Source organism: Liolophura sinensis, chromosome 7 (genome assembly GCF_032854445.1).
Source record: "Liolophura sinensis isolate JHLJ2023 chromosome 7, CUHK_Ljap_v2, whole genome shotgun sequence".
Classification (NCBI taxonomy): Eukaryota; Metazoa; Mollusca; class Polyplacophora; order Chitonida; family Chitonidae; genus Liolophura; species Liolophura sinensis.
In genome coordinates, this window is record NC_088301.1 from 51,924,192 (window position 1) to 51,951,335 (window position 27,144).

Consider the following 27,144-nt stretch of genomic DNA (forward strand, 5'->3'; position numbering starts at 1 on the left):
AACTACATGTATACGAAATACAAATCTCAGGGAGGTCTGAACATCGACTTTGGACAGCGCTATCTTATACGGACCCTTGTGTTGCTCAGCCTATTTGTACTTCCTTGGTCCACTAAACATCCACTGGTCTGTAAAGGTGTAGAGATATGCCATCCTTGGATGCGAACACAGTTATCCTTGTGAGAAAATTTGAGGGTAAAACTGACCACATTCTGTTACGGAGCCTCCTTAAGCCACGTGTTATTCACGGCAAAATTGAAAAGATCAAAGGCACCGACGGTAAAAGGTAAGTTAAACAAAACACATGGCATTATGAGTATTTTTTCTTTCTTTAGATAACATATAGTATGAAGTAAGCATGTAAAGAGAAATATTAAAAACTTACATACACATATGGCTATATATGTATGATCTAAATATTTAAGTTGAAGTCCGAAACGGTATCATCACAGAGCTGTTCCGGTGTAAAAAAAAATGCATGAAGTATGTATAAAAGCATGACCATTCATTCATTCATCTTGCGTGTGTAAATGTTATAGGCCTATTGTGTATTTAATGAACATTAGCAACCTGAACCTATATAGGCCTATATTTCTGCATTTTTTTTTCTACACCCATCATACATGCATGTAATCTTTTAGACCTGCATGCATATATACGGTTTCAGTTTCAACTCCACATACATATACGTTAATTTATTTACAATTTTTGCAAGCAGCGCCATGCTTGCACATGGCAGATTAGAGCTCAACGCTTAACATATGCAGAGGAGTGAGAGTTACTGTAGGGAGTGAGAGTTACTGCCCTTGGATCATTCTGCACACACACACACACACACACACACACACACACACACATATATATATATATATATATATATATATATATATATATATATATATATATATATATATATATATATATATATATATGCTAACAAACCAAGAACATTGCAAGCATTAAAAGATAACATCAAACAAGAAACTGAAACCATAAGAGGGAATAACTGTATGCTTCGAAATGTGAAAGGCCATGTGTCTCTCGAGTAAGAAAGTGTGAACACTTATTGTAAACTGTTAAATTGTTATATAGTAAATTGCCTATGGGTCCAGACTTTTGCTACACCCTACATAAATGAATATATATATATATATGAATTCGACTGACTTAGTCTATGTAAGTCCTTTTTTGTGTTTGCACTCTCTCACATACATGTAGGCCTATTGGCCGTATATTAAGTTGTATAGGTAATATAGATATAAGTAGGAGCCATGTAAACATATATACGTGCAGTGCCGACGTACCATGTGTGTATCAGCAGAAATTTTACAATTAGATGTTATTTGTAGATTACAAAACGGGTTCTTGCATATTAAACGGATCCAGTTTATTTGCATACAGCATGCATGTTGTTTCCGGGAAGTAGGTCTAGATATCCAAAGCTGGGTGTACGAACAATATTAGCGGTGTAAGTTTCACATCGGCCCTCCATATGTACAAAGCGTTATGCTCTGCATATCAGGAAACGAAATTGTTTTCTGTGAAAGATTTTGATGGACTCGCTGTACCCTGGTCCATATCTGTATATATATTCTATGCGTATAACTGGGACAGGATAAGGCATTCACATATACAAGTAACGGTTATTAAATACGGTTAGGGGCCATAGGGGCCTGTAGACTAAATATATACACTAGTTAATCTAGATGTTAGCCGTAAACGAGAATATGCTTCTGTAATATGAACCGTATATTAAGCAATTAACGGATATAGTACAATACATGCATGCTCGTTCAGGTATATTTGTTACAGTGTACTTTAATGTTTTGTAAGACAGGGACAAGGAGAGATAATTAAGATTACTGAGCGTGGCTTGGTGGATGGAATTATGCATTTCTTGTGGACCTCTCCCATATATTACTTGTGAATTTCCTCTGTACAATGATGACACTATTGCGTTTATAGAATGTAATACTATAGTAGAGCATTCTGGACGTGTACCAAATGTAAAGTTTATCAGCGAAGGCATTCTTGAGATGTATGTCGTGTAGGAGCCAAATGGCTCCCGTTGTAATATACACCGATTGCATGTCTATAACAAATGGTGTCCATACTGGTACATGTATATCTGGTATGGCCTGCGTTTCTCGATGGAGACGTTTGAGACATTACTCGCGTATTGGTCATCCTAATGCAAAAGCAGGCATGCGCTAACCAGTCTACAGTCATTATATATACAGGCCTATATATATGTAGGCTTATCCTGACGTATATAATGTACCGTAACAGCTCGAAATCTCTAAAAAAAATAAAAAATAATAATAATAATAATAATAATAATAATATATATATATTATATATTTATATATATATATATATATATATATATATATATATATATATATATATATATATTATATATATATATTCATGGTAATCCCTTTTTAAGTAAGCTTTTCGTATACAATGTATACATGTTTACATATACAGTAAGCTTTTTCGTACACAATGTATACATGTTTAAAAACGATAACTATAGTTTAATAGCATGAGGGCTATCTTTGAAGTTTTCCTGCTGTACTACAGAGCTCGCGTATAAGTATTTCAAACACAAAGGCAATTACGTGTGTGCCCTGTTTGCTTCACAATGTATGCTGCATACCCACAGAATGTGAAGGGGCCGACGTCTGTGTGGTTCTTCGTACGCATGCGAATTAAAACCGCAGACGAGTTGTTAATACGATTTTCGTGTTTCAGTTCGTTGGATATATAACTAAACACGTTGGAGTATGGTCTTTCAAAGTTGAAAAACTGTGAAGATACAAGATGTCCATAACTTTACGTGACCGAAGATAGTGAAATAGATTGAAGAGGATTATATCTTAAGCAATCTTGTTAACTCTGACTGTATGTTCTCGACTACACATATACAAAGTGAAAACATTTCATATATTGAATAAAGTGTATAGGCCTACATTAACTGAATATACTGCCGGGTTTGGGTAACTAAAATTTTACAAAGTAACTTATATTTGAATCCGCGTATATATGCATAGGTATATCGGTCTTAACCTTAACGCATGCGTGTATTAAAATACATCCATGCAATGTATATATTCTGGTCTCTAAAGCAAGTGTGTATGGATATTTAAATGCAAATTTTCTCTCACTTGTTTTTATATATATGGACATACAATGTGCAGCTATATGTGTATACGACATGTTATGGTGATTATACATGTATGACAAAGTGTCGAAATCGATTTATATTGCGTTGACGTTCAGTATTTTACATTTGCAAGTTGTTCTTCCAAGTTATACTTTATAAGAGTCTTTATGTAGGCCTAAATGTATGCTTTTCATCTTCAGCTTTAGGTATAGCCCCGAGATAAGTTATAAATCTGTATATTCATACAAGTCAAGATTTACGCCTTAATTTATTTTTTATTCTCAGCGTGTTAAATAGGTGTGTTTTATTGTACAGTCCAGGGCTATTTTTAACAATATAATCCAGATGGATCACTCACGACCTTGGACAGAATTCATACATCGCCCCCCCCCCCCCCAACCCTCTTCTCATTTTGTCCTCGTTCGAAGAACAGCACTTCCACCAATATTATGGTGTGTAGTAAGCCTGTGAGTACTTAACATAAGCCTTCCGTATTTGTTTTATGTTTTATAATAATTTAAGAAATATTTGAAGGAATAAATAAAACCTTACCCATATTATCTACTTTGTCACGATGAGGGGAGATTTTTATTTTGAAATAAGCGGTTGAATCAATGGATTGGAAAAAGTTACAACGAAACAGGCAGCGATCGATGTTTTGCCGAACTGTAGCACTTTTGGGGGTTCCCCTCGGAATGACGTCTCGCGATAAAAATAGACCTTGACTCATATCGTCACCTGTACTGTTTTAGTCCAATGGAAAATGTTCCTTTGGTCACATGTCCAGATTCGTGACGTCGAGTTGGTGTGTGAGGTTGCCATTTTACATCATTGAGAGGATCCAGTCTGGATATTGTGGTAAATCGTTACATCATATTACACAGTTTTAAAGCTGTCTGGTGGTGATGACAACCGAAAACAACGCTGATGCAGGATTCGGGCATATCTCTTGATTTGGACAGCTTGTTAAGCGAAGTCAACAGTCCGTTTGACAACACAAACTTCTACCAACTCAAAAGCACGGTAATCCCCGGAAGGTTGGTACATGTACATATGAATGTTCTTGTTAACTTTCAATGTAACATAATAAGTGATCAACTCGGTTCGTGCGTTTGGGTAATGGTGATAGCCATTTGATGAAGAAAGGGATATTTCAGGTGATGACTGTTGTCTAAGACAGATACTCACACAAACATTCACGTGTTGAAATACATGTCAATTCACATTATTGGCCAGAATTCCTCCAGTATTGAAGTTAACATTTTTTTTTTAAATTTGCTCTTTTAATAAAACGTTTTATTCTCGTTTGATAATTTGAATTTATATAGTGCTTATTTGAGCTCACATGTAACATTGCAGTACCCACATAAATGGAAAATTTACAAATCAAGAAAAAACTCTAATAAATGCAAACTACTATCCGGCGTTCAAATTGATGTTTTCTTTTGGATACAAAGGCTAATGTAGGCCTATATAACATCTGGAAAAAATATATCTTTCCAGCATCATGGAAGATCAACACTGTGTCATCCAATAATATATACCCCATTGACATCGTATTTAAATATATTCTTGATAAGGCATTTAACTCAGTGAAATAAATAGATAAATCATCTCAAAAATGGTGATGAGATGCTTCAGCAAGATATAATTTATGCTTCCCTCAATATTCACTAATATATATTTGCTTGTCTATATGATGTTGCATTTTGACTGATTCATCTAACTTTCCAGTATCAAGACAAGTGTATGTTCAGTCGGTCAGTAGGGTAGATTTCTTTAACAATGTCAGACAGAACAGACAGGCCCTACATGTGGGCCAAACTCATGTGGATAACTGGTAGATGAGGGGGCGTGTTCAGGTGAATATTAGTTCTTATGTAGACATACATGTTATCCTGTAAGGGCAAAAGTCAAAGTTGTTTACACTTATCTTCCAGTCGAATTTTGACTGAACTACACTGCAACAGTTTGTGGCTGACATGTACACATATAAAAACGATACTGACACAAGCTTGCAGTAATACTCAGGTAAAAGAAAAAATGGTGCTCACAAACAGATCAAGGGAATATATGTAAGTAATTAGCAAAGCTCTGATTGTAAATATTGTCCTTTTTTTTTTTTTTTCTTGCTTCTTTCTCTTTTAGTCACACTTATTTTTAGGAAAAGATCGGTTTGAAAATGAAGCTGAAGTGAAAGTGAAATGAAAACAGCATTCCCAGTACATCACGTGTGTATGTGTAAACTGTATGTATCGCTTTTTTTTCTAGTGATAGATGTTCAGTGTTACTTTATGTGGATGATACTGTCTGCTCTTCTGTTTTACCCTTGTTTCATCAAGGGTATCAAGGTACATGTATCAATGTGTATATATATTTAAGCACCTAACACTTTCTCAGATCTGACAGACCCTGTTAAAAATGGATGAGGTTGGGATTTACATGTACATGTTTATCTTGTCACATTAAATTAATCCTTGATTTTGTTCATGCTTGTCGACTAATTAATTTAGAATTAAAATAAAAGGACCAAATAGGTTCAGATTCATATAAGATCAAGTCGACAGATATTGGAGGTGATAACAAGAACGGGTAGGGGCAGTTGACAGAGTTATAGGGTAAGATGACATCAGTTCTGTTGTTGTCTGGACAGTTTCCAGTGCTGTAAATATTGTGGTTGTGGGATCCTCCCATTACCAGTGGATACAGAAATAATGTTGAAAGTATCAAGAAACACAAAATGAACATTTAGTATCATCCATTGTGGGGTTAAGTGTGATGGCATGTATTGGATTTTTCACACACCATGGCTGAATATTCCACCAGTGGTAGAATTAGTAGCCTTATAAAGACCGTTTCTTTGACAGTCATTGTGTATGTATGGTGCTGTGATCATACATATGTAGGACTGTTGTAGTCAGGAAGACGAAAGTATATAGATCGCCTTCTGGAATTTAGTGCTAGGTATCTTTTAGAACCTGCAGGAATTTGCACAAATGTCAGATTTAGCCCTTTTCTTTGACCTTTAAAGAGCTGAAAAACTTAGCTGATTTTGTTTTTTTGTTATCAGTTTTACATCAGATGACAGCATGAGACTTAAGCTGTGTAAAGTAGGTTTTGGTATCGAAACTCATGCGAATGTGAGTGTTTATAAAGCTTGTAGGGGAGACTTTAGTCATATTAGGAGGTATTTACTACAGATGGAAATAATCCAAGCTGCCAGACTGTTGAAGATCTTACTAAAGTGTGCTATGTGGACAGGGATATGCTCCTCTGATTTGGGGAAAGTGTGGTTACCCATAATTTGTGCTGGATGACTCAAAGGATACCAGATTTTATCAAATTCTTTAGGTGTGTGTCAGATTACCATGGTAAGAATTAATTTTGTGTCTTGTAGATACATGTTGATATACTATCACATTTTTGGGAACACTGCATATATAGTTGTAGGTCATAATATATTTCTGAATTGTGAAACTTTGTTTTATGCTGAACAACATTGTGTACCAAAGGTGTTGCCTTTTGTTTTTACTACGAACAGTGTAAACACAAGCCACATGGTGCTCCATCTGATAAGTGGTATTTATGCCACATCATGGTCACAGGGTAACTAGTGATTCCAAACAGAAGTATGCATTTGGGTTATACACATGCAACTGGTACAAATGGATCTAAGATTGGCTTGCAAACCTGAAGAGTGAAGGAGGACTGATTGGATAATACTGCCACACAGACATTTTAGGTTGTTGATACACTATAAATTTCTGCACTGCTGTTTTGCACCCAATTAAAATATATCAGAATTTTGCGAAAGTTATTTAATTAATGATAATACATATAAGTTAACATTTCAAATACTTTATTTAAAATATCTGTTGATATATTACAGAAAGATTTAGATACATGTACATGTATTCTTTTAGATGACTTCACATCAGATATGGTTTGGGTGTAAGTTTGGTCGAATATTATTATTGACCTAGATGTATTAGGGGCAGAGAACAGAGTCTGTGGTAAGAGAAAGATGAGGGGGACTTTACTATAATTCCTACCCTGATTCCTCAACCTTTTCGCATATGAAAGAGCAAATTTCAGTACACTTTATGCAAATTTTTAATTTTCTTGACTTTTGGTTGGATTGGCCAGTTTCAGGGAAAGTATTATTTTATTAGTTAACACAGCATAATACTTTCAGAATATGCTTGCATAAGTACCTTGCAAACATGCGAAAAGGTTGAAGAATTACAGTAACCAAAGTATTGAAAAAACTGTGAGAGGTAACCTTTAAGAACTGAACTAAAATACACGATATTTTACACATTTATATGCAAATAATAACTTACGATTTAATTTATACGTCCTAATAATGTCATTAAGAATATTACCTTACATTGTCTGGTTTGGTACTCAGGACTTGAACAAAAGTTAGAATAATGACAATTCATAAAATACAAGTAGAAAACATGTTCAGGATTCTCACCATACAGTTCTGTTGTGTACATGTACAGCCTTTGTATTTAATATGTGTATTCAAGTCACTTCTAGAGCAGCCAAATGTTACAAATGCAGTTTAAATAATGATTGACACATCATTTGCCTGAACATGTAGCAGTTGTAAAGAGACAAGATTAGATATCAGACCCATATGTCCTGGACTTTGATTTGTGTAATCTGACTATATGGCATGGAGAAAATTCACTCAGAACACTGATAACAAAATAAACTGCTATAAACATATACTGCAAATGCACTCCCTTCTCCATACACCAATCAAAATGCAAATAAGGGTATAGGGAAAATTTGTTCAGATTTGTACGTAAAGAAACACAAATTTATCTGAGAGGGTAAATTTACAGATTTACACAGCATGTATGCAACGTTAAGCAATTTTGTTGCTCTTAGCCTCTTCATCACCCTCACCCCCCCCCCCCCCCCCCCAACCCAATATCTCAGTTTTAATCAGCCAACCTTTGCCATTTCATTTAAATTAAATTAAATTCACTTGACGATGAATTTTCACTTGTTAAATACATTATTACAGAAATTTAGCACTTTAACACTTTTACTTGTTCTTTACATACATTCTCATTATTGGTATTGTATTTTGTTCATACTGTCTTTTATGTTCCTGTATGTCTATATCTCACAATATTTTAAAGATGAATTTCACGCCAAGGAAGTTACGATGTTTTGGTTATGTAAGTATTACTGCAATGTTTACTGACTATTGTAAAGTTACTTATTGTGTTGCTTAGTCTCTAGCTGTTAGTAAAGATAATTTGTGTTTTGGAAGAAAAAGAGTACCTTAAATATGTATGTGTACCATGTAATTATATATAAAGTATTTTATATACATTAACAAGTTACATTCTGAACTTAATGTTACAGGCATATATTTACTGGTCGCAAAAATAAACCAAGGTCATAACTTGTGTAATGCTCATGGTATAGTCTATTTCTTTTAGAGAGCCGCCTATATTCAGCTCTCTGTAAAATCATCCTTTGTTCAGTGACACGTAACAACACAAGCTCAAGTAATTTGTTTTACAATAGGAGCACCAGTGTGCAGTTAGAACAAACTTCATGCAAGAACACAGCCTACACTACACCCTCACCGAATAGACTACATTGTGTTTTATAACAAAATTTCCTAACATCCAGCTTTAAAACCATACTGCCTCGAGATCATATATTGCAAGAGATAAAATAAAATTCATTTATTAAGGTTATATTGTAGAATATGTGTTAACAATTTAAATATGACGGTTTTAGAAACAGGTTTTACAGTAAAACCAATAGCAGTTTGGGTAACTCGTGTCGACCACCGTCAAAACAAGTGGAATTTAGGTAGTGAGTATGACTGATTTTACAGACAACTGAATGTAGGCGACTCTCTAAAAGAAATAGACTATAGTTGAAGTTTAGTGGCTTTAAGTTTCTCGTGTACTGTAAGTACCTATATAATTGTGTAGGCCTATATCTTATACAACAGTATATGGGATCACGGAAGTTGTGGCTGGTTGTGTGTCAGCTACTAGGATCAGAGACACAAGAACATATGAACGTTTGTACATGTAGACCACAATAATAAGCAGACTGTTTCTCAAAGGGGTCGTAACGTTTACGCAGGCCTAATAACCATGACATCACATGCTGAAGGCATATGCAGCCATGGTATTTATGACTGGCTTAACATTACAACCCCTTGGAGAAACAGGCGCCAGATTTATAGTGTGCTATATACCCTGCAGGAAATGACAATCCTGTACTCATATTGCTCATGCTAATAACTTTTAGCAGTTAGCAATGTTTGTTTTATGCATATGTAACTTAAGATATAGAATTGTGGTTTTCTTTTGTTCCTTTTTGATGGAAGAAACATTCACATTATAATAAAAAGAGTATGTTCACCAACATTCACCAAGATTCTCAAAGTTTTTAAGCGGTCATGTGCATTTTTTTATTGTACTGTTATTTGTGCACTACACAGGGTCACCTTATTTCTATATTATATGTACCATGTTTAGTATTATATACAAAAACAGTGTATGTAACATTTGGTGCTTAGAATACGGTTTTAGTAAATTATATTTATATGTTAATACCTATACCTTTCAAGTGAGCTGTTGTCATTGAATTCACGAAAAAATGGAAATGAAATAAACTCTATTAAAAAAGGCAACATAGATTTCTATTCATACTTGTGTTTAATGTTTTTTTGAAACTATCTCAGATGAGTTTTAAAATATGTATGGTATTGCAATGCTTAGCTTTTTATTTGTTTTATTGTGACACATCATGCATAGCCCAGCACTTGCATGTAAATGTCAACACCTGAAAGCATCTGTAGCGTAAATTATTACCCATCTAAATAAGCTGCACAGCTACAGGCTGTATTTCGAAATTCTGATCTGTTTATTTTTTTCCTCGTTCTTAATACTGGCTGTTGTATACAAGGACTTAGTCGACATGTTCTTAATCCTCTTATGTTAGAAAGTGCTTTAATCTGCCCTCATTTACGTAGATCAAACTCCCTTTTCCTTAATGGATAGAGGGTTATATTAGACGGACACAGTGTCAAATGTAGCTGGAGATCGACACAGTGATGACACAAAGTGTACAACTCACAGGACGGGTGCACTTGACAGATGGTCATTAAACAAATTCACCTGAGCTACATTTTCTTGACTTCAGAGAAAACCAGATGATCAAACTGATGAGTTGTATAGTGGATGTTCGTGCAGCATAACCTTATGAAGCTGTTAATGATTGTTTTAAAGTTTTGTTGACCCCAAGTGACTGTCTTGACACCTTTACATAGAGTCAAGGTCTAAGTTTTGGAAAGACTTGCCCGGAATGAAGGATCTAAGAATGTACACGGTTTGGGAAAGTCCAGCGGAGCGGTAAAGAACATAGTTTCATTTCATTTGACATGAATTAGGTGTAAGGTAAAAAATGGGTTGTAGGAAGTTTTATACGTACCACTAATTATACATTTAAGGTGCTCCATCTTGTGAAACAAAATGTGAGCATATAAAAGATGCAATCTGTGTATATTTCTTTATTACTTTGCCTGTCACATTTATGAGGTATATGTAATCTCATATTGTCATAACTTATTTATTTTTGTGATACGTAAACAGTTAAAACAAGATTTTGGACATAGTACATGTGCAGCTGCCATATTGTCCCCCGTCTGTAGTCTCCTTTGTTGTTTACAATACTACTTTTTCATCATAATGAGCAATGTGGTATTCAGATATGAAAGGTTCTTATTTCTTGTGAAGCCTTCTGAAGCCTTCTTACATCTTGACAAACATATATACTGCAGATATGAATTTTAAGTATTTGTATTATGTACCGTTTTTCCTTTCCTGTCATTGTAAACTGAAATTATGAACCTGTTTGTTGACTATACTTGCATTCGTCTCCAGAAATCCAATTATACTTGGACTTAGTATCAGGATTTTTTCATCAGGCAAAAGACTTTGATGTATATTTTAAGTTGTTGTGCCCATATTGTATTTAGAGGATATGTTTCTGTCTATTAAAGTAATTCTTACACCTTTAAAGAGGATTCCACTGGACTGATGGGGACCTGTTTGCAAGGTAGATAACTCTGTCAGTCCAATTCATACCAGCCAGTAGATAAATGCATAATCAGCCTGGGGGAAACCCACGGTCATCCACAGGTTGCTGGCTGACCGTCCCACTACAGTTGGAGAGGAAGCCAGCATGAGCTGGACTTGAAACTCAGAGCGACCGCATTGGTGAGAGGTTCCTGGGACATTACGCAGCACTAGCACACTAACAAACTGAGCCACGGAGGCCCCAATAGATTTTGTGAAAGCTATTTTATTTTTATAAATCTTCTTTGACAACCCTTGCTAAAAATATTGTGAAGAACTGCGACAAATTTATGGTACAAGTATATGTATGTTACGCATGTATAGATCTGAAAACTCAAGAATATTTTGTACACTAGTTTTCAGTGAAGATTATTGCTGTGAAGTTAATCTGTACATATATAGATTATACAGGTATGTATTTATACATGTACATAATTGATGGAATGATCGTTTGTGTCAATCTTGTCAAAACCTTGTATGTGTTGATAATTTTTGAAATTCATATTTAGGGTTACTTTAGATCATCTATTTACAACGCCTTCTTACTCAGCATTTTTTTTTCCTTTTGTGCATGGTCTATATGTTAAGAGATTTGGTGTTCAGATTAGTTCCAAGATGTATTAGGTTTCTGAACTTCATACTTTGCACTCTGACCACACAGGCATGCTCAAACAAGGCAGAACTTGACCACTTTAATGGCTGATTGAATATAGATACTAGTTCTGGTAAGGTCTTTCGGTACACAAAGAATAGAAGGGCTTGTCATGTGTGTGGCATGTAGGCTTTGACAGAGTATCAAGGATCAAAGGTCATCTGGGGTTGGTGTTGGTTTTAGGTAGGGTGTGGAGATGCATGAACACCATCTTCAGGTCCTGATGTCAGAAAATAAGTTTTGAATACATCGCTTTTACATGCGCTAAACAGCTGTAATTGAAACTGAAAATGAAAATGTTAATATGTTCTCATTTGAGATTCTTTATCCTCGATATTGTTGGCAACCTAGAATTAACACACAGTTATAAGGGAAGTGCACTATAGATGAAAATTCTGTACATGTAAACGGACTGTATAATAAAGGACATGCCACTGAATCAAGCTCATGTCTCATGAATGTTGGTATCCATGGCCATGCATAATCTTTTTGTAGTCACATTTTTCTGGTACCAGCATACACATATATCTGTAGACCTTGCTGCCTCGTGGGACAGTGTTAATTTATTGCATATTTACAAAGTGCAGAGAAACATTCTTTATACATTTTAGACATGTACATGCAATATTTGAAATGCCCTCAGATTGCATGCTAGTCATTGCACTTATTTCCAGTTGTAAGAAGTTGTAAGATTTATTTAATAGACAGAACATATCCTCTAAATACAATATGGGCACAACAACTTAAAAATATACATCAAAGTCTTTTGCCTGATGAAAAACCCTGATACTAAGTCCAAGTATAATTGGATTTTCTGGAGACCGAATGCAAGTATAGTCAACAACAGGTTCATAATTTCAGTTTACAATGACAGGAAAGGAAAAATGGTATATAATACAAATACTTAAAATTCATATCTGCAGTATATATGTTTGTCAAGATGTAAGAAGGCTTCAGAAGGCTTCACAAGAAATAAGAACCTTTCATATCTGAATACTACAGTGTTCATTATGATGGAAAAGTAGTATTGTAAACAACAAAGGAGACTAAAACAGGTACTATATGGCAGCTGCAAATGTACTATGTCCAAATGTTGTTTTAACTGTTGTTTATGGATTCATCTCAGAGCTACATTTAGTATTGCTGTGAAGTGCACATAATTTGCTAGTGTCACAGTAAATTTATTTATTTGTTGATCTCTGTGCTACATGTAGTATTGCAGTGAAATATAGCCTTCCTAGTAACCACATCTTTTATACACTATGTGATAGAAACAGGACAGACATCAATTGTTATGCAATAGAGACAGACCTATTTAACATATAATAGCTGAATGACCTAGAAACTGCTTGATGCCAGCATTTAAATGTTTGCGCAGGTATGGTAGAGGTGTATTTCATAGTTAATGCTATTTTCATAGTTATGGTGTACATACAGGTACATCTACCTGTGTACTTTTATTCTATGCATGCAGAGCACTAGTTTTTTTGTGGGCTTTACATGGTTGCCATATACATGCAGCCCTCAGTGTATGTTTACCTTATTTGTTACCTTGCATAACGAGGTATCCTGGGACATCCACCTGTATAGTGTATAAGCCTACCTTTGTGCCCGGGGTTGGGTAGGTGAAAATTGCTGTAGTGTAAAGGATCGAGACATGCCTGGTAGGATTCCTGGGTGAACACACTGAACTGTTAATGCAGCACATTGACATCAGTAGGTTTGAAGAAGTCAGAGATTGTATGGATTATATATAAAGTTCAGTGGGATGCAGGGGGATAAACGGCTAACCTGTTGTGTTTGTTGTTACCTGTAAGTGTGTAGTGGCCATGGTGTGTCAAATGGCCAGAGGCTGGTGGGGAGGCCTCAGCTTGTTTGTGTGTTGGACTAGGACTATAAATATAAGGGATATACTGGTTATATCTGTGTAACCTTTGGCCAGCTGACTGACGTACAGTCTGGATCCACTGAAGGTTCTCTCAGCTTCATGGATAAGCAAAGACCTGTCAGTGTTGTTGTTGTTCCCAGGTCTCTGCTTCACCTCAGAAGGTTTGTACACCTGGGATATGAGTATACACCTTAGTAATTAACCTGCCGTGACACAGTTCATTGAAGATCTCACCATACACTTAAAAACTAGTTCTGTGTCACACCTACGTATACACAGCACAGGTGATACTGTAGGCCTACTCACTGGTAATTTTTACTCATAAGCCAAGTGATACCAACATGTGCTGTGATAGACAAGTGTTCATTTTATTTGTAGGCTACATATAATGGAAGTAAGTAAAAACACTGTTTGACAATACACAGCAGACAGATATTATTTTCAGGGGTGTAATTTTAACATTTTCATCTGATATAAGCAAAGAAAACAACTTGTCACAAAGGCTACAGAATGAATGGAGTAGCTGACATGCATGTCAGTGCCAGCATACATATTACATGTAACCATGTCTCATGAGCTATATATTTAATTTACACATACACATGTAAATTACCAGTGAGCCTGTTCTATAATTTGACCCGGTTTTCCGTCCCTTTGTCATCCCAGTTGTATGGTTTTGGCAGGTTGTCAGGCTTACAAAGATATTGAGGCAGACCAGTATCTGTGGTTAACTGAAGATCCTGCTCTTTCATTAATTGCACTGGCCTTCAAACTTTAGCTGTCATGAGTTCTGATAAATGTGCACCTTCCTAGATATTAAATGTCAGCATGATCTCAGTTGAGAAATAGCACTTCCTAGACTTCACCGTGCACCTTCTGTTCTGTATGTGCTTTAATACCTGAAACTGAAACTAAATATGTATGGGAACTTGCTTTGTATGCAATGTCTGGACTGTATTAGCTTTTTTTTTTGGGGAGGCAAACCTTAGACCTTCAGGTTAATGGCAGCATGAAATGATCAACCAGTAGACAAATGGCCTGATTTTTTCCTCTGCTTGGATGGTTATAGCTATAGTGTAATATGTAAATATATCATGAAGCACATGTACTGAAATGTTGAAGAGTCATTATTGGAAACGCCTCAGGCTGAAAGCTGTACATGTAATATACCACTTGCAGTATTCAATGTTCAGAGCAGCAGAGCAAATTTGTTCTTAAGGCTATTTAGGAAAACTACCTGTTAATGACAGAACTTTAGGGGTCGATCAATAGGCCTTAATTTCCTTGTCATGAAAATCCTAGCTGAATGGTAGCTAAATTTGTTTACATTACAGCTAGCCTGGGAAAGTGCAGCTGTGGGATAATGGTCGATACCTGACCATGTCAGGGCTTCAGCAGATGGTTCTACTGATAATTCCCTGTGTTATTTCTGTATACTCTCATCAAATCTCTCTGTTACAGGTACATTGTATTTGATTACCTCATCTATATCTATGGCTTTTTACCTTGTTTAATACTTTGGTGGTACTGGGACAATCTGCCATAAGATTGTGTTACACCATACACGTTTATTCGAATTTAAGTTAGAAGTCTGTTTTGTGGGAATTATTTTAAACTATATACTGCTAAAATTGGTATCTGAATCTCTTAGTTTTAGTACAATTTTAAACCCGCAGAATATTAAGACAAAACATGGACAAATTAATTTACACCTGCACATTTAATCAGCACAAATTATCAAATACATGGCATACTTGTACAAGCAGAGCCTCTTTTGGCCTGCAGTATATAGTCTATACCTGTCAGTAAAGTAGGACAAACCTGTATGGTTAAAGGATATACCACATGAGTGAAACACATGGTGTATTGGCTAAACATGTTGTATATCAGCCCTGATTGTGTTCAGGTAGGTTCACTGGTGTAACTGGTGTAACATGTATTATAATGTGTACATATTGCATTTTTGAAAGTGAAACATGTTATAACGTATACATGTATAAGTGTCTCATTATTACAAACTTATTAAAATGCAAATGCTATCTTGTCATGTTGTATGGTGGTATGTGTTGATTTAGACTCTGAATCATGTAATTGTGGACAGCATTTAGCATGAGTCATGGCCTGAGAGGAAAACACAACCCACACTGTACAGTAATGGATGGATGTATGTGTACATGTGTCAATGAAATATACATGTTACAATCAGTACTCTGTGTATTATTCCTGCAGTTTGTTTTTGGTCAAAAGCAAAATCATCTGTGGTTACAAAGCTGACATGAAACAGAACAGAAGTCAGTCCTTTTTTCATGAGATTGTACAACCTAACTTGGATACTCCCGACTATTTACGTCAACACTGTATAAGATGTGATTGGCTTAATATGAGACCTGAAATAAGACCTTTATGTTAACTAAACCACAGATCCTACACAGTTTCACCATTACTGTTACAACCTGATATGTCCTTAAAGGGAAACAGGACATATGAACAGTGGTCTGGATGTATGTGTGCCACTAGGGTTGAATTTCCTGAAATTTTATGGATTATGAAACAATTTATAACCAACGGTATATTTTTAACTGCAGGATAAGCTCATGCAGGAGTAGGGCATTGAAAAGGAAGTTTTTTTCTAAAAAAAAAAAAAAAATTTAATCTGTATTAATTGTATGAAATGGATATGCTCTATAATTCAATTGTTTTAGGAGCTGGGTTAATGGCTAGTTGTTAGATTAGTTCAGGGTTGGACATGTTTATCTGTGTAACCACCAGATATACACACTTCACATGCTTCCCTCTCTTACCGGTATAAATAATTTTCAGGAAAGAGCTGGCTTAACAATTCTCATCATTAATCTTAGAGTGGGTGTTACATGACGTGTTGAAAAAGTAACACTTCATGAAGAACATTGCACATCCATTTGTTTTAGTTTGAAGGTCAGACTGCTTTCTTTTCCTGTGGGTGTTAGTTGACGTCACTGTGAAATCCGGCCCATGAAAAACCTCTTTGTGCTAGACAGTTTGTAATCTTCCCTCTCACTTGTTACATGGGCCACTCTTTAATCAGCTAGCACTGTTTTTTTTTTCTGTTTTTAATACATGTAATGTAGACATATTCTTATATACATTGGATGTGTGTTCATACATGTAATGTAGACATGTTCTTATATACATTGGATGTGTGTTCATACATGTAATGTAGACATGTTCTTGTATACATTGGATGTGTGTTCATACATGTAATGTAGACATATTCTTATATACATTGGATGTGTGTTCATACATGTAATGTAGACATATTCTTACATACATTGGATGTGTGTTCATACATGTAATGTAGACATATTCTTATATACAGTGGATGTGTGTTTATACATGTAATGTAGACATGTTCTTATATACAGTGGATGTGTGTTCATGCATGTAATGTAGACATATTCTTATATACAGTGGATGTGTGTTCATACATGTAATGTAGACATATTCTTATATACATTGGATGTGTGTTCATACATGTAATGTAGACATATTCTTATATACAGTGGATGTGTGTTTATACATGTAATGTAGACATATTCTTATATACATTGGATGGGTGTTCATACATGTAATGTAGACATATTTTTATATACAGTGGATGTGTGTTCATACATGTAATGTAGACATATTCGTATATACAGTGGATGTGTGTTTATACATGTAATGTAAACATATTCTTATATACATTGGATGTGTGTTCATGCATGTAATGTAGACATATTTTTATATACATTGGATGTGTGTTCACACATGTAATGTAGACATATTCTTATATACAGTGGATGTGTGTTTATACATGTAATGTAGACATATTCTTATATACAGTGGATGTGTGTTTATACATGTAATTGTAGACATATTCGTATATATATTGGATGTGTGTTCATACATGTAATATAGGCCTATACATCGCCATATCTACAGCCAATAATAGTTACTTAAAACATTTGGGCTCACAAACAGTTGAACACCCATACTAATCAAGCTGTATTAATACTAACACCTAATTGAACAAAAATATGATGTTTTACATGTACCACTAGAGAGAATAGTTTTCAGATGAATTTCTTTTGTTATTAGACTTAAAATCTCTGAGAAAGCATCATTTTGAGTTGAATTTTATAAAATTTCAAAATGCACGATCACAGTGGTACCTTTAAAGTTTGGGTTCAAAAAATTTGATTTTTGTCTAAATATGGCCCTGCAAATTTGACTGTATGTTGGTCTAGAGTTGTGTAATTATATCTGGTACTCACAGTCCCAGGTTGTATCAGAGTGTTCCCCTGGTCACAAGGTTTAAAGTTGTGTAGATTTGGAATTTACAATTAGGAGGATGTTGAACTAAGTCTACATGTAGGTATATTCCAGATGATACTTTAGGGTATTATGTATTGAGCATATAGAGATGTGTGTGTATATCTGTTATATGAGGCATATTCACAGCTGTTAGGTGCATGTAGTCCATGCACACACTATTATGTGAATCATTAATCAATGACTGTAGTTTAGTGTTCAACAAATATATATCTCTATGCGTGTACTTGTATACATGTGTATGAGAGTATATATTTATATTAGGTAGTTTTCTTATCAAAGTACAAGAAGAGTTAGAAATTTATAACACTCATGACTGTTCAGTGTAGTTCCTGATGGACCTGAATGTATTATTGCGATAGTATCTGTGAGCTACATGTACGCAGTACAAATGCTGTAACAGTTTAATTTCTTTTTGTAATTCATTATTAAATGGTATATTATATAAGCCATTCCGTTATTTATTTACTTAGTTAGTTAGTCATCAGTATGTTCTTTTGTGTTTTGCTCCAATGATACAGTCAAGGTGCTTATATTTGTGCGCACATTTGTCTTCCCTGTTGTACCAAAGATGTACATGTGTTTGATGGGCATTTAAAAATATGTCATTAATACGAACTTGTCTCTTTCTGACCTCAGCTGAAGGTGTTTTTGTATGATAATATAGATCAGTCTTCTCTCTGGAATTATTGATCTATGACTTCTGCAGTTATTGGCCTTGTCAGTTTTGCTATCTTGTGTTCTTTTAAAGGTTGATTTGCCTGACAGACACTTACACAAACAACAATGTCAGAATCTTATAACAGTGCTATTATAATCTGTTAACAAAACAGTGTGAAATGAGTTAAATAACATGTCTTTAATTTGTTTACTTCAGTCCTGCCACAGAATTCAAGCATGCCACCATGACATCACGTACTGGCCTGAAGCTCCAGTTGATGAAACAGCAGGTGCAAGATGAAGAGAAAAAAGAGGCACTCACATCACAGTCGCTCCGCCTATCAGGCCTAGGGGGAGCGAACTCTTTCCACACAACCCCAGTGAGCATGCCCGTGTCCTCATCTGTGAACTCTGATGTTCCTCCACAGATTTTACAGGTATGTCCAGTTTAAATTGTCAGGCTTTCCTTGAATTCTGAACATTTTAAAGAGTTTCTGACTGATTTTTCATTCGATTGGTGTTTTATAATATTTCACTTATACAATGGCAGTGCTTTTAGATTGAAGCAGTACTTTTATGTACATACTTTATTGGGATGTGAGTGGGGGTGTCATGTTCATATTAGTTTTGAGCAAAAAGATTAGTTCCTATTATAGATATACACCTTCTTCCAATTAGGAGAGGTGACTGAGGTTTATAAACAAACAAGGCAGAGTAAGTAGGAAATGTAGACTGTATAGCTGACATAAAGTTAAAGAGCCATTTGTATGCTCAGTACCTGAAAAATCTTTGTTGCTGAAAGGGAGCACTAGTACTGCAGAATGAATATTTCTGGTAAGTGCTTAATACTGTGAAATGTATTGTAGTAAACAATTGTCAGACTTATTTGTCACTTGTATAGTGTATAAACCTTGGCAGACTGGTCTGGAAATGATCTCCCTTTTTCTGATCACCAATAAAATTGAAGGTCTCCTATAAAACTGGTGTAGGTGTACAAGACCTGTCAGAAAAAAGTGCCCCTGGGGGATTATAATGGGGGGTGTTCATTCCTAGTCAACAGATGCCCAGTGCAAACATAGCACAACATGGATGTCCAGGGAGACCATGTCACCTATTGTGTCCATCTATGGACACAATAACCCACTTTGCTAAGGGGAGGTGGAGGGGATAAGCTGAGATTTAAGTCATATCACATAGATCTAAATGAAAAGTAAACATGACAACTGGATTAAGCCTGAAAGCTACCTACAAGTGCTAGAGCCAGTACTGCCACTTGGCTGAAGATTATCTCACCTGCTGAGCTAAGACTTGCTTCTGTTTACCTTTGAGGGATTACTCTAGAGCACCAAGACATTGACACAAGCCCATAATGAACCAGCATAACACTTAAGCAGATTACCTTATATTTGAATACCCGTGGGCCAACATTGGCTTGTGCCACTGATAGTGGACATTAATTCCCTTGCCATGTCTGTTTTGCTATGCATTTATTTTTTTATGGAGGCATTTTGAAACATTTTCAGAGAGTTTCAGATAAATTCAGTAATATTTTGATGACAGTAAATCTGATATGCAAGAAATTGGCCTGGTTATTTATGGGAAAACTTTGGATTTTTTTCCTTTTAATTTTATGTTCTAACAAAAGATATTTTAATGTTTAGGTTTGTATTTATTATGGGGATTACTTGAAGTCATCCTGACGAACAACAATCATGGTCTTTTCCTGTATTTTATATGATGTTAAATGTAGGTTTTAACATGCACAGGTTCCTTATGGTGAGCTTATTGTCATCTCCATTGTTTTGATTTTTTTTTTGCAAAGTGCTTTGTATTAAAACTAAAAAACTGATTACTTTTCTAGTGAAAAGATTCTGTATTATAGTTTCAAGTCCCTTTTCTGGGTTACTGGGAAACAAATTGAAACTTGTTTTGACATTTAATGAATTATAAACATTTTTGTTATTGACACAGAATTGGTGACAATTGACACGAGATAGCATCTTAAGTACAGTGAGAGTCTCAGCCCACTTTGATGGTGATACACCAGATAGCATCTTTGTTTCTTTCTTAGAAGAGTTACCATTTTTGTTAAGTTACTGTGAGGTTGTTTGTTAACGAGAATGGATGACAAATCAGGGAGTGCTATCTGATCAGAACCTCTGTCAGAGATTATATGTCATTATGGTGTTGCCCTGCCTCCTAATCTACCTTAATCTGTCCCATTCTGTCGCTAGTGTTCCTCCAATCACTTCCACTGTGACATCCCTTTTAGGGCTGATCTGAGCCCTTTGTCCGATGTGTTACCCCCATTGTTATAAGTCAAGGAGCATGGCGTGAGAATGAAGTGGAACTGGGCATTAAACCCACAGGTCTACAGCATCCCTACCCTGAGGGAGGATAACTTTATTATCTACTTACCCCCTCTGTCTGGGAATTCTTTGGGTCCTGGGCTGGGATATAAAAAAGTTATGATCATCCTCTGTGTGGGGTCAGTAGTTGTTACACAGTGGTTGTGATCAGACAGACAACAAACGGTCAAGCCGTGTTACCCGGGAATAGATCACCATGATGTTGTATGAGTGTCAATATGAGGAGTACTGTTATCACCAGCCCTGCTGGTATGACACCTGGGGAAATCACACGGAACATAGCTACAACATGCCTAACTACCAAAACGCTCAGTGGGATAACAACAACTACTGTAATCCTGATCATGTTAGTCTCACGTTTTAAGTCACCTCCGGGATGGAAAGCTTGTATCAGACGATTCATTCATACGGATTGAGATTTCAGAGTTTGTGCTATGAAAAGAATTCCGAAAATGTTTCATAGATCTTGTGTACTGCTGTGTTGTTTTGTGATAAATGAATTCTTGAAAAGTTTGAAATTGGTGACTTAAATTTTGGTACATTATGACATTACCTGAGTAATATATGGTTTCATTCTGATTTTGTCAACAGGTGAAGACTAGGTTACAGAATCCAACGAAATACCATGTGGAACAGAGCCAGAAACGCCAGATTCAGATGTTTATCAGCCAATCACAACCAGAAGGGCCCCTTACTCATTCCCTTTCAACCATCAATTTGGGCCACATTTCGAACAGCTATAACCACCAGCACCCAAACAGCGCTCCAGTGGATCCAGACAGCCCACTGTCTGTGGGAATGAGCAGCGCTGCTACAAGCATGTCAGAGGTAACATTGATAATATACTTACTATTAATTAAGCAGTTAATTTTAATTATTATAAAACATTTTGTGGTACATGCAAAATAACTCCGTCGTGATATGATGAAATGCTTTTGAAAGATCAAAATTTAGGGGAACAAATTAAGCAAATTCTTGTAATTCGGATGTCAGTATTAAATAGGGTACAAATTGTTTGCTGTGGTTTGCATTTTGGTATCAAAGAAATTTAGGAGTTACTTGTATGTTCATGGCCAGGCATTCCTACTTTTATTCTGAAGAAAGGAATTTATAGTTGAAGCATTTTGTTTTTAGTTCAGTGAGTATATTATAGTGTGTAAATAAACAGCAAGTAAAATGCTTCGGAGTCGTAAACACCATGTTGAACCATGTTATTATTTAGGAGAATATAAAATGAATATTTTTTTAATAGGAATTTCTGTTTAATCTTGGCTGATTTTAGATGTGGTAACAGGAATGGCATTAGCATTGTATATCAGTTCACTTGGTAAAGCTAAGCTGTTTACCTGAACATGGCATGTCCTTTTGTGTAACCTGGAGAGCAGATGTGACCACTGAAGTGTACTTGTATGTGACAATAGACAGGTCACTTCATGAACTTTTCACATCTCACTGATCAATCATTAGCATTGTTTACACCAGTGTCAAGATAGGATCACCCAATGAAGCATGTGGAAGATTTTTAGTATATGGTTAAATCAAATGATGTTAAAGATACATGCATTCACCTTTGGACATTTTGTATTTTCTTCATAATGTTTGGTCATATCTGTACAATCTATGCCTGCTTATGAAGTGGTCATCTTCTTGGTGTGCTATAGCAGTTCCAAATTCCTTGAATATTTTGAATTTTGCTGAGAGTGTAGCGTGAAGATGTGATTATCCTTGTTGGTTAATCCTAGTTCACTTCATAAATGTGAGCCAAACATGAGCAGAATGGCTGTGTTTTACTTCAGTCTACACAGTATTCGTGCACACGTGGCTTTTGTGGGATTTTGAGAAAGCATACTGTAGAAAAAGAAATTCAAACGCAAGCTCCTTGTTTTGAAAATTGTTATACACATGATAACTGTGTTACTGCTTTTCTTGTGTGTAATTGATGGGTTATCATTCTTGGTGATAACATTGTTGTTGGAAGGTCATTTGTTGATGTTCTATAGCCATCTGTTTCAGTAAGTTTCTAGTTAGTGCAGGGTTTTGAGATGGCATGTTTGAAAACTTTTTTAGTAACATTTTGTATCATTTTCCAGTGGGCTGTTCATATTAGCAAAGGGCTTAAGTAATATTTTGTTATAGCCAGACACTGAGAGGATTTTGTTTATGTTTTTTTGCTTTGTTTGCAGGCCTTTTTTATGCATTTTAATTATTGTTGATCTGATTTTTGCCTATCAACAGGTGGATGACATCCTGGGAGAAATCATCAGCCTGGAGAATGTGGATGCAACAACAGACAATGACCTGAATTTCATAGAGCCAACCCTGTCACACATTTCCTCATCAACAGTATGTATCCATGTACAAGTGTTCATCAGACACTGGAGTAAATTTCATAAATTTAGATTTATCTGAGCATTTAATGTTAGTGTTGGAGAATATAGGACTAAACATTGATTAAATAAAGTTGATGCTTTCCTACTTTCATTGAAACATTTGGATTGTTGACATCTTGGTTCTTTCCTTCAGGAGGCTCCGACATTTCTGTCAGATGATGAAGCCAGACTTTGGGCAAAAGAAAGACAAAAGAAAGACAATCACAACCTCAGTAAGTTCTCATCCATCATGTTGGCTGATAATCTTAAATTATCTAATGGAATTGTGTTACATATACAGTACTGATAGCTAATATTCCAAAGTTAGTAAGATAAAGATTAAAGGGTCATTTTAGAGCGTGCAGAATTTACTTATGTAAATAAGTTACTAGCTCTGAAGTTCACATTTCAAGTTTTGTTGAATATTTCTTTATTGTGATTTTTTTAATGTTGCATATTTAAATGTTGTTTGAATTTTCAGTTGAAAGAAGAAGAAGATTTAATATTAATGACAGAATTAAAGAATTGGGAACTCTTCTGCCCAAGTGCAGTGACCCGTAAGTTTAATGATTAATTATACTTGCTGATTATCGTAAACTACATGAATGAAACTGTAATACTTCACTATACGGTAGTGGTGAAATGATTTGATTGTCATCCTTGAAAACCAAGAAACCCGGGCTCAATCCACAGTCATATATACGTCATGTAGCTTTGTCACTATGTGTCTTTCAACAAAAGATTCAACTGTGGCCAAAGTACTGGCGGACCACAGGTCTGGGGCCCTTTCTATGTGGTGTAACTTGCGCTTGGTGCAACATCTTTGACCTCACAGTCACATTATTCAACAAGATAAATAAGTTTAACTCTAGTTTGTGACATGGATCATTGATGTTTTTGGCTAATAACAAAGAACAAATAACCTTTACATTTACAGATTGGTTTGGAAATGAGGGAGGGGGGTGGGGAGCGCTTTTTTCTTAGTTAAATATCTCTTGGGTTAAAGTAACAGTGTTAACCTTTGTAATTTATCTATTTCACCCCAAGTTTAACATTTCTGATGTGACACATTTTGCTTGTTTCTGATTGGTTCATCAACCTTATGGGACCACTCAAGAGCTCAGCTGACATCAAAAGTATCATTTTAAAGCCTTTATGTGCTGCTGAAAGTGCCTTTTTACTTTACTAAACAGTAAAATGCGGTATATACATGTATATGTAATGTTCTACAAGAGCGTGAAATATATGTAGGTTCAGTTTTATTCACATAGAAGGGTGGTAGATACATTTAAGTTTACCTGTGTGTTGTAGGGACATGAGACAGAACAAAGGGACAATACTCAAAGCCTCCGTAGATTACATCAGAAGACTGAAACGTGACCATGATAAAATGAAACAGTTGGAGGAAAAGCAGCGTATGATGGAGGCAACGAATCGAAGAATGATGCTGAGAATACAGGTAGGCATGCCAAGAAAAAGTGCTGTGTTGAGTATTCCAAAAATTGTTTTTTTAAAAAGTTAATTAGGTTGTGATGACATCACAAATTGACACTGTATTACTAATAGTTTGTTTAAAGTACTGAGTATGCATTACTGAGAGTGCTCATAGCTCCTGTTTCTCTGAGGCATGGTTTTGTGGCATGGCTTTAAACATGAGGTAAATCAGTGTACACAAAGTTGAGTTCTTGCAGAAAATGTTACATAGGAGCTATTCTGTTAATATCAGTAATGAATTGTTCTATGAATAACTTTTTGTTTTCAGCAGATTTTATTTTAAAATTTTTTTAATATGAATGTGTAAGCAACTGTAACTGTTCTTATCACACAAGCTGAGGTAGAACTATGATGAAGCAGTAATGAAGTTTATGATGTTTTTCTCTTCACATGGTATTTGTGTGGTCAGTTACATTGGGTTTTGTAATTTCAGCAATTGGAACTGTTGATGAAGGCTCATGGAATAACAACCGGGACCTCCAATGATTCTGAACAGCTTCTGACCACATTAATAGAGCCAAACACACTTCAGACACCATTAAGGACCATGAATACAGACATTGTTGATCACACACAGGCAGCCATTGCCTCACTCACACAGCTTCCTCACTCACAGAGTCCATTTGATGACATGGACGACACATCACCTGTTGGGGGAGATCCCATGATGCTCTCTGCCCCTGTCAGTCCTGCAATGGAAGAGGAAAACAGTGACCTTCTCAACTTGTAATAAAAGACTATTTTCCAATGACTGGTGCAATGTTGTTTAAATTAACTGTGACATACCTGTACCTTTTATCTGCAGTGCTTTCAGGAGGTCACCTATGTTTCTGCCAACTGGTGGATGCTTGTGCTCATAAATGCAAGGGAGGTAATTTGTGGTGTAACTGATGGGTGCTGGCTGCTATTGACAAAAGCATCATTTTGATATGGGTTAGCTGTAATATCAGACAAATATCTTTTTGTTTGCGCCTTTTGATTTGTTGTTCTGTTTTAATTAATGGCCTTAAGATACTGTTTTCTCCTCCTGGTTGCTGCAGTTTTACAGTTTTTTAATGTGATATTTTCCAGAACTGGGAGTAGAACTTTAAGACAGATTAAAGATTTAGATGTACATATCTATATATATACACAATGTTTATACATTATGTATCAATACATATACTTAATGTATGTAGGAGTATGAAAGGGACTGGATACAAATTACCTTTGATCGTTTAAGGAGATGATGTAATTTTACTCGGTAAAGATAGACTTCTCATTCAGTATTTTTTCTTAAAAGTAAACAGCACAGAGAATGTATGGGACTGTCTGGTATTTGTTTTTGGAAGATTTTATTGTGCTTTTTATTAGCCCAGGCATGTGTTAAAAATATGTTTTATCTATCAATTTTAGATAAGTTAGGCAAAATAGCAGAGGTCTTGTAAAAGACTGCTCTTTTTAATACTTATATTCTGATACAATTCTAATTTTGTGCTTTAATAGTTGGTCATTGCACTAGTGATTTTTTTATTTAACAAGAGAATTTTATTCCCTTCTACACATAATAAAGTAGCTAATGTTTAATATACATCTGGTAAACCAGACAAAAGAATGACCCAGTCTGAGTTAAAATTGATTGGTATTTGTCCTCTTTTAGTTATTGTTTGCCTCATTAAGCTGCATCCACTTTTAACTGGCCAATCGAAGGAAATCTTTCTCAAACCAGGATCAGCAGTAGCATTTATAATGCATAGGTAACTGCAACATGTAGTATTGGTAGCAGCATTGCTGCTATTCCTAAAGGAGTTGTTAGTTTATTACATTTATGTTGTACATAAACATTTACAAAGCATTATCAAAAATATATACTTTTGGCAAAATAAATGTATGTAAATAGTTATCCCCACTTTTGCATCTACAAGTTTTATCCCATTCATCCCCCATTATTGTTGTGAACAACTGTTCACTCACCTTGTTACCATATGTACATTCATGTAAACTTTTAGTAAAAATTATGAAAGTTCATATATTCATCGGAATACTGTAAATAAATATTTTTACCCAATTTCATTGAACTTTGTT

At 35.4% G+C, this 27,144-nt stretch overlaps 1 protein-coding gene across 2 annotated transcripts; it reads left to right on the forward strand.

Moving 5' to 3' along the window:
* Positions 1 to 27,132, forward strand: LOC135471842 (microphthalmia-associated transcription factor-like). 2 transcript variants are annotated; one of them, XM_064751228.1, is made up of 8 exons: positions 1 to 286; positions 19,066 to 19,285; positions 21,809 to 22,045; positions 23,453 to 23,560; positions 23,741 to 23,819; positions 24,068 to 24,143; positions 24,898 to 25,045; positions 25,514 to 27,132. In XM_064751228.1, the coding sequence occupies exons 1-8, from the start codon at positions 147 to 149 to the stop codon at positions 25,808 to 25,810; spliced, it is 1,305 nt and encodes a 434-aa protein (XP_064607298.1). In that variant the 5' UTR covers positions 1 to 146; the 3' UTR covers positions 25,811 to 27,132. The 2 variants fall into 2 exon arrangements, with proteins under 2 accessions (XP_064607298.1, XP_064607299.1); XM_064751229.1 differs by lacking the exon at positions 1 to 286 and adding an exon at positions 3,977 to 4,206.
* The last annotated feature ends 12 nt before the right edge of the window (positions 27,133 to 27,144 follow it).